This window comes from Cavia porcellus, unplaced genomic scaffold, assembly GCF_034190915.1.
Source record: "Cavia porcellus strain 051 isolate PalLab524CR breed Dunkin Hartley unplaced genomic scaffold, mCavPor4.1 scaffold_38, whole genome shotgun sequence".
In the NCBI taxonomy this organism is placed as follows: Eukaryota; Metazoa; Chordata; class Mammalia; order Rodentia; family Caviidae; genus Cavia; species Cavia porcellus.
In genome coordinates, this window is record NW_026947521.1 from 4710050 (window position 1) to 4718282 (window position 8233).

General features: G+C 56.8%; 1 protein-coding gene across 8 annotated transcripts; it reads right to left on the minus strand.

Moving 5' to 3' along the window:
• Positions 1 to 1823: 1823 nt before the first annotated feature.
• Positions 1824 to 7796, minus strand: Ulk3 (unc-51 like kinase 3). 8 transcript variants are annotated; one of them, XM_013145625.3, is made up of 16 exons: positions 7617 to 7796; positions 7112 to 7252; positions 6910 to 7030; positions 6298 to 6402; positions 5458 to 5601; positions 5201 to 5283; positions 4788 to 4943; positions 4588 to 4693; positions 4369 to 4403; positions 4025 to 4127; positions 3836 to 3900; positions 3669 to 3753; positions 3557 to 3597; positions 3253 to 3300; positions 3037 to 3103; positions 1824 to 2760 (listed from the first exon to the last, which is right to left on the minus strand). In XM_013145625.3, the coding sequence occupies exons 1-16, from the start codon at positions 7716 to 7718 to the stop codon at positions 2744 to 2746; spliced, it is 1419 nt and encodes a 472-aa protein (XP_013001079.1). In that variant the 5' UTR covers positions 7719 to 7796; the 3' UTR covers positions 1824 to 2743. The 8 variants fall into 8 exon arrangements, 7 of the variants coding, with proteins under 7 accessions (XP_013001079.1, XP_023418068.1, XP_005000883.1 ...); XM_023562300.2 differs by having other exon boundaries at positions 3557 to 3585; positions 4363 to 4403; XM_005000826.4 differs by having other exon boundaries at positions 4363 to 4403.
• Between the last annotated feature and the right edge of the window lie 437 nt (positions 7797 to 8233).

Sequence of the window (8233 nt, forward strand, 5' to 3'; positions counted from 1 at the left end):
TGTATTCCCTCACTGCATCTCGATGCTGACAATGCCTGCTGACACAGCTGATGTTCAGCGGGGCAAGGGTGGGGGTTCCTATTCTGTCCCCTGGACCCCATTGCCCTGCATCTAACCTGAAGTCTTCCTGTCCCCACTGTTCCCAGGCTGCGTGAGGGTTGGAAGCGGGGTGGCCAGGGTCCTGGCTGCCTCAGCCTGCCTGGGAGAGCACTGTGCCTGCAGGCACGCAGCCATCCATGCAGGGAACCACAAGCATGAGCACACACAGGGCTTCGAGCATGGAGGTCTGAGTGTGAGTTAGTGTGGGGAAAGTGGTCATTGCTGTCCCCTTCCTCTGAAGCCCCAGCCTTACCTTCAGGGAGGGCTGAGGTGGCAATCTGGCCTCTGGAGACAAAAGCCCTTCCAGGTGACCCAAACAGAAACCCAAATTATCCTCTGCCCTCTTCTCAGTGAGCCATAGGAGGGGCAGGCAGGTACAATGATGACACTTGGGTCCCTCAGAGGCTCACCTCCCTCTCTCTAGGCTGAATTCACATTCAGGTATGCTCCTGGTGTGGTCCAGGGTTGGCTCTGAGCTTGGGTAACTGAGTGGAAGTGGAGGGCAAGGTAGGGTGGGGACCTGGACATTGCTGAGGGACACAGGTCCTGCCTTGAGACTTTCAAAGTTTTGAAGATGAGAGGTAGAAATAACTTTTTTGTTTGAGTATTGAACCTGGGGCTTTTGTGTTGAGCTACATCCACAGCCATTTATTTATTTATGAGACAGGGCCTCAATAAATTGCCCAAGCTCAAATTTGTGATCTTTCTTTCTTTCTTTTTTTTTTTTTTTTTTTGTCTTTTTGAGACAGGGTCTCGCATTGCAGTTCAGGCTGGCCTTGAGCTCACTTTGTAGCCTAGGCTGGTCTTGAACTCACAAGGAACCTCCTGGCTCAGCCTCCCAAGTGCTGGGATTACAGGCATGAGCCATCACACCTGGCTAAATTTGTGATCTTTCTGCCTCAGCCTCCCAGAACACTGGGATTACTGGTATGGCCATGATGCTCAGCTATATTGTCATCTGGCCCATTTGCAGAGATAATGTCTTTCTCCTTAGACTACAAAATGACATCTTATTTCACACTTATATACATCCAGCCCATGTACACTACCTCATTACCAATGCCCTTTGGACACCTACCCTCATCCTTGTCCTCCCCAGAAAGTAAAAGGCTGATGGACCTACCACAGCGCCTGCTCCACAACACCCCCTGGTGGCTAGAGTTGGTTCCCTGAGAGAACGCTGGCCAGTAGTCACCCAACTCAAAACCAGCACCTCTCCACCCCTGCCTCCAGGAGTGGGGAGCACACCTATGTGATGTTGCAAAGCCTAAGGAGCAGCTCCCGCTGACTGTCTGGGGTACTCCCTCCCTTAATCATCAGGAATGCTTCCAACAAGAACTGGTCACACCAAGAGCACAGAGCCTGCTGGAAACGACCCTGCCTTTTCCCCACTCCAGCCCACCATGGGTCCAAGGTAAGACAGGTGAGAGGCCAGGGGATCCTGGCAGGGGATGGATGGGCACTTAGGGGCCAACTCTTGCCATTCAGCCGAGGTGTGGAGGGTAAGAGTTGTGCTCGGTTCCCCGTGCCTCCACTGTCCCATTCCTTGGGTGATAAAAAGAACAGAAGTCAGCTTGATATCCCAGGCTGAGGGTGTACCTACTGCTCCCCGCTGCAACTCCCCAGCTTGTCTCAGCTTCCCTAACTTTTCAGGTCCCTCACCCCTGCCTGAGCAGAGATGCCTCTCTAGTTTTCCCAGAGGCAAGAAGAATCAATCACACAAATGCAGAAAATAATTTAATAAGAGAAACGAATTGCATTCGTTTACACCCAACCTCCAGGGGAGGACACAGGACTACTCCCCAAGGCGGTGTTTAAGAGCAAAAGGGTTTAGAGTCACCAACAACCTCTCAGCTTTTTAACACAAACCCATCCAGTGCGTACATTCCTCTCCAGGGCAAAGTCACCCTGTCCTCAAAAGAGCTGCATGGGCTACAGAGGTATCATGGGCCCAGCAGAGATGGAGACCCAGGCCCAGAAAAGAGAAAGGGCAACCCACAGTCACACAGCAGTGTGGCAGCAGCATCAGGCCTAAGACCAGGCAGTCTGGTCTGCACCGGGTATCCTGCAGTCCCAGCTCTGTGGCTAGCATGGAATGTTTCCCAGGGAAGGACAAGGACTGAGGACTATGCCCCTGAGCCGTGCGTACCCCTGAACCGTGTGTGCCCCTGCAAAGAACCTAATATCAGGCTGGAAGGGCAATTTTACAGGACTGAGGCAGGGGTGGGTGTGAGCCCCAGCAGAGTGTACACTGTAAGATGGGGGTCCCTGAGTGCCCCACTCTGGTGAGGAGAGGTACACTAGAGTAATGGCATCCACAAAGGGTGGCTCAGGGAGTGGCTACCTGCTGGCCAAGAGGTCAGAGCTAAAGGTCCCTGCCCAGGGCCCTGCTCTCCTCTCAGAGCAAGTGACAGGTGCAGAGCTCAGGAGTCACTAAATGACAAGGGTCCCCCATGGGGAACTTCTTCCAGAGACTGGCCAGGAGTTCCTGCAGACCTTGCGACCCCAGGGATGCAGGGAGCATTGTAGAGTGCCTGGAGATGTCCATCCAACCAGGGTGCACAGGGCCACTGGGTTCCTGGTGTCCCCTGGGTAAGTGTGCCCTACACTCTGGGTGTCCCAGGCTCTGTCCAGCTGTCCTGGGTCACTGCAGGGTACAAGCTGAGGAAGGGTGCAAAAGGAGTCACATTCTTTGCTTTTTGTTTTGTGAGACAGGGTCTAGCTATATAGTCCAAGCTGGCCTTGAACTCTCTATGTAGACCAGGCTGCCCCTGAACTCCTGGTAATCCTTTTGCTTCAGCCTTTGCAGGGCTGGGATTACAGGAATGCACTCACTTGTGAGTTTAGGCTCACATCTGTAGCAGAAAAGGCAGAAGCCAGGCCCAGCCCCACTATCCTCCCTCCAGTGGGGAGCATCAGACCCCAGGCAGGACTCACAGCTCTGCACAGACTCAGACAACCCCTCTCTGTCCAGGCCCTCTGCTTCCCAGCGAGACTCTCTCATCTGCAGAACATTGAAGCAGTACAAGGGGTGAAACAGCCAGAGACTAACACAGGAGCCACAACATATGGAGGAACCAGGAAACAGATAGCTATAGGCAGAAAGGCAAGGACCCACACACCCGCACCCTGACCAGACCCTCCTGTGACTACCTTGATCTGCTCCTTGAGGTACTCAGCCCGAGCCATGAGGTTCTGAATCTGCCGAGAGAGGATGCACCCATGGTGGGTGAGCAGGGCTTTTTGCCCAAGTTCCACCACACTCCAATGCGCCCCAGGACCCCTGCTCTACCAGGACAGCCTCCTTGATGACTCTCATTTGCCCTCTCCCCTCTGCCCCAAAAGCCCAGACATGCCACCCCCAAGGCAGGGATCTCTCCATGGAGCCTGACATGGTCCCACAGGCAGGAGCAGGTAGAAGGGAAGAGAAAGCCCAGCCTCCTAGCTTTGCTGGCACCTCTGTGTGAAGCAGATCCCGCCGCCGGCCTGCAGGCTCCGCTGTAAAGAAAGGGCAGGTGGTGAAGGCAAGGTTACCTGGCACAGGCAGGGGGCACAGCCAGGGGCTTCACCTGCCAACAGCAGCAGCAGCTCCTCTAGGCAGTGCTGGTACAGATCCAGAGCATCCTGCTCCCCACCACCACTGGCCTCCTCTTCCTGCAGTGCAGGGGCACTGGTCACTAGGGGTCACATTTAGAGTCTTCCCTGTCTCATCCAGAACCCTTTGCTGGGCACAAACCTTGGCCATGGCAGCTGCAGCCACTTCTAGAGCAGCGAGGAGGCGTGGCTTTTCCCGGGCCATCTCTGGGATAAGGGGCAAAAGTTGGGGTGAGAGGCCAGCCCATTTCCACATCACAGGGAGGTCACTCGAACCTGCCTGCCTAGGGAAGAGGGAGGTTTGTGAGGGTCAGCCAGGACTGGGGCACACCTCTTAGCAGTTCCCGGGCAGAGGTTCCCTGCTGCAGCAGAGCCTGATTGGAGGATGTCACGATGGCCTTGAGCTCCTCGGCACGGGCCACGTACTGTCCCACCTGTAGGAGGGTAGGTGTGAGGGCTGCCCACCCTGCCAGTGCCTGCTTCCACGCTCTCCTCCTGTCCTCAGCAACTGCCCCAAACCATAGCCAGGACAGGGGCCAGAAGAGGGTGGCCTGACCCTGCCCGACCTATGCTATGGGAGAGGCAGCCCCCGCCCTAAGAGAGCTGGGGTACTCAGGCCCTCCCCTTTGTGCCATCCATTTCAGCATGGAGCGGGGGCGTCTCACCAACCTTCACCTTAATTGCCTCCTTCCGCTGGGCATCCACTTCATCTGCAGAAGGGGCAGTTCATATGAGGAGTCAGGGGATCCCCTGCTCCACACCATGCTGACCAGAACCTCCCAGACACCAAGTTCCAGGGATGTCCTTGGCCCCCTGTCCTGAAGTGGGTATTTCCTCTGGAATCTGTTGCTGGGCTACACTGGCTGTGGAGGTAAGGCCTAGCTCAGGACTCACAGTGCAGGGCAGGCACAAAGAAGTCCAGCGCCTTGCAGTATAGTGACAGGGCAGCCGTGGTGTCTCCCTCCTGGTCCTTCTGTACAGCCTGCACCACCAGGGCTGTCTGCAGGACAGGCACACTGCTGTCACGATGGGGTGCAGAATAGACCTCACCTAGTCCTCACCCACCTGCCCCCTGTTGTCATCAGCCTGCTAACCGCTCGTGCCAGACTCTCCCCACTGGGCATGTGCTCTAGGTCCACCCATGGGTGGGCAAAGAAGTCCTGGAAGGAGATGCGACGGGTGGGATCCCGCTCCAGAAGCCGATTCAGAAGGTCCCGGCAGTCTCGGGACAGTGGGGGCCGAGAAGGGAGCTGCAGTAGGGGAGGAGGCAGGGATGGACAACAGCACGTCTAGGGGCACGTCTGACAGATGGAGCATCTGAGACTCAAGAGGAACAGGGTGAGGCTGGGTGATGGAGCGTGGATGGCCAAGGCCCGCCCACTGCCACCATGGTCCCTTCCCAAAGCTACACAGGTGGGAACAGGGTCTCAAACCTTCAGCTTGTGCCCTGATCCCTCCACCCCCAGGAGGTTGCTGATGCTCTTCCCATGGGCCAAAGCTCCCCCACCTCGATCGCCCGGTTGCTCCGGATCTTCTCCTCCAGCTCCAAAAACGACCTGGAGGCAAAGGGGGGCTTGCCGAAGAGGGCTTCTGTGGAAGGAAGGTAGAGTGGAGGCTGGAGGGGTTGAGCTTGGCCCAGCCTGCTCTCAGGGAGGGGACCTGACACCTTAGGGCAGGGCCTTGAGCCAGGAGAGTCCCCAGAGAGGCCTTGGCCCAGTACACAATTTGGCCCTTGAGGTAGGGAGCAAGGGACAGAGGTCTTACCATACAGGATGACCCCCACAGACCAGAGGTCCACACGGGCATCATATTGCCGCTGACACACCATCTCAGGGGCCATGTAGAGCGGGGAACCTCGGAGCACATGCTTCTCATCCCATGGGGACATGTGCTGTGCAAAGCCAAAGTCTGCAGGCAGGAGACATGAGGCAAAGGGCAGGTAGCAGGGTTCACATCCCAGTGGCTTGGGCTCCTCACATAAAGCCTTGCTCCAGGTTCCCCACTGGGGTTACTTCTCTGCCCACCAGGATCTAATCTGGGCCCAGCCTGGGCACATCACCAGCCTATAATGTCCTCCTCCTCTGCCTTCTGGGGTAGAAATTTCACCAACCTGCCCTGCCTCTGGGTACCTTCTTCTACACTAGCTGCAGGGATAGGGCCCCTAGTTGCTCAGTGTCCTACAGCTTAGAGAACACCATGTCCTCTAGCCTCTAGCTCAAGCCCTTTTCTGTCCAAGGCTCGTAATGGCCCAGACTGAGTCACAGTCCCAGCCCCAATTCTGCTGACAGATTATCTGGTCCTAGGTTACAGGCACTGTCTTAGATGGCTGCAGGGCTGGGCTCCACATGGCCCCAAGCCTGTATATACACTGAGTCCAAACTCTGACTCAGACCAAGCCCCAGTTCTACCTGTTACACCTTGAGAGGGATGACCTGAGAAGGTTCTGCTGACTGGCGATGGAATCAGCCCTGATTACCCAGCCCGACCCTGTCTGATGACTGAACAGAGAGCTTCCTAAAATCCAGGGCTGCTGCAGGAGCCCCACATACAGAGGCCTCTCCTCATCCACTCTCAACTCTTGTCGCTGTTATTCTGGACTCAGACCTGCCAGTTTCAGGTGGGGCTTCTCCAAGGAGCTCAGTAGAATGTTCTGTGGCTTCAGATCCAGGTGAGAGATGTTCCGCTCATGCAAGAACTGCAGGGCACTAGCTGGATAACAGGACCCATGGGAATATAGGTCAGAGGAGCTCCTCTCTGCAGATTCCTGCCCTTCTCAGGCTTCCAACGGCCCCTCCGACCATGCACAGCCCTACTTCCTGCCGACTGCTCCACTGAATGCTTTATATACAAGCACCAGGCTCCTGTCACTTCTAAGAATTTGCCGCCTTCCTCCCCTCTGCACCTTTCACAGTTGTCCCCTCCTCTCAGAAGCCTCCTGTGATGCCCTCACCACTAAAGATCTTATGCTTTTCCTTGCCAAAACACTTCGAGTTCCACCTACGTGGCCACAGAATGTTCTAGAGGATCTTTATATTACGTTCCACTGTGGAGGCCTGAACACCCCATGAGGTGTTTCTCATCTTTCTCACAGCGTCCTGAAGTCAGGTATGGGGATGTGGGGCAGAAAGTGCCATGACTCTAGTCCTGGTGACAGGGAAGGCTGGGGGGAAAGCAGCAAATATGGGATGGGTGTCAGGTGGGGTCAAAGGCTTTTACCCAACTGCTGCATGAAGACCCGAGCCACCTTCTCAGGCAGAATCCTACGAGCGTGGATGAAGCGAGACAGGTCACCTCCCGCACAGAACTCCATGATGAGGTAGATATTGTCACTGTCCCACTGTGGTTAGGGGGAGAGGGGCAGCCTGAAGAGACTGTCCCTTCTCCAGCCCCCTGGGAGAGCCCTGCCCCAGGCTGGCACCTGGAAGTCTTTCAGCTGCACGATGTGGGGGTGCCGGATGCCCTTGAGGATCTCTATCTCCGTCAGGAGGTTTTCCACCGACGCCTTATTCAGACTTTTCTTAGCCACACATTTTATGGCTACCACTTCTCGGGTGTCTTTCTGGAAGAGAGGAGATCCGGGGTGTCTTCCTGAAAGTGTCTAGGCCAGGCCTGGCTGCAAGGACTCTGGGTCGGTCTCCTACTCTCTCTCACCCTCCCCACTTGGCCTCCTGGCTTGGCATCTCATTCTGAAATCCTGACTTCACCCCAGGCTGGGATCCCCAGCCTCTGCCACCTGCCCTGCATCCCAGGTGTTCACCAGGCCCGTCGCCCAGACCTCTGGCACGGCGCACCACCTCCCAACTGGTCCCTGCTGAGCCCTCCCGGACTCCTCTAGCCTAACAGGTCATTTCCGTTTCCCAATCGTCAGCCGCCACTACCACCAAGGATTCCCGATTCTCCGCTGCGCCCCAGCACGCACCCACCTTGGAGTAGGCCTTGTATACCGTGGCGTATGTGCCGCTGCCCAAGCGCTCCGTCAGGACAAAACCGTCCAGCCGCGGGGGCGCCCAGCCCGGGCGGGCCATGCCCGCCACAGCAGGTGCTTCCCGGTTCCGGCTTGGGGACTGCGCTGTGAGGCTACGGCCCGACCGGAAGCGCCGGGAGACTCCGCCCCCAGAGGCCCCGCCCCCGCTCGTCGCCACAGTCTAGTGAAGCCAGTTAGAGGGCGCTGAGGTCCCAGGGCATAAGTGGGTGGCTGATGCTGTCACTTGGCAGTCTTGCTTTGGCTGACTGGGGTCCCCTACGTGCTAACCAAGACAGGGCAACCAGAGGCACAGGCGCAGGTCATGGGGCGGGGGGGGGGGTTCCAGGAGCGCCCCAGGTGCCCATCCCTCAACACCAGGAGCTCTGAAGATATAAAGTATGAGACAAGAAAATACCTCTACGAGCAGTCCTTTGCCTCCCCACTGCTGTCACCCGGCTGGAAGGGGTTCACACCCGTTGATGGAACCAACCAGGCAGGAGACATCTCGACTGTCCCCGGTGCCCATCTGGTGGCCCACACGGTCTTAACCCACCCATCAGACATCAGGACCACGGA

Excerpts from the sequence above, each read along its gene's own strand:
- Ulk3 (XM_005000826.4), bottom strand. The coding sequence starts at position 7,718 with ATGGCCCGCCCGGGCTGGGCGCCCCCGCGGCTGGACGGTTTTGTCCTG. Across the intron at positions 7,031-7,111 it reads TGCAGCTGAAAGACTTCCAG|TGGGACAGTGACAATATCTA; the intron begins GTGCCAGCCTGG and ends CCCTAACCACAG. Across the intron at positions 5,602-6,297 it reads GCCCCACCTGAAACTGGCAG|ACTTTGGCTTTGCACAGCAC; the intron begins GTCTGAGTCCAG and ends TCCTGCCTGCAG.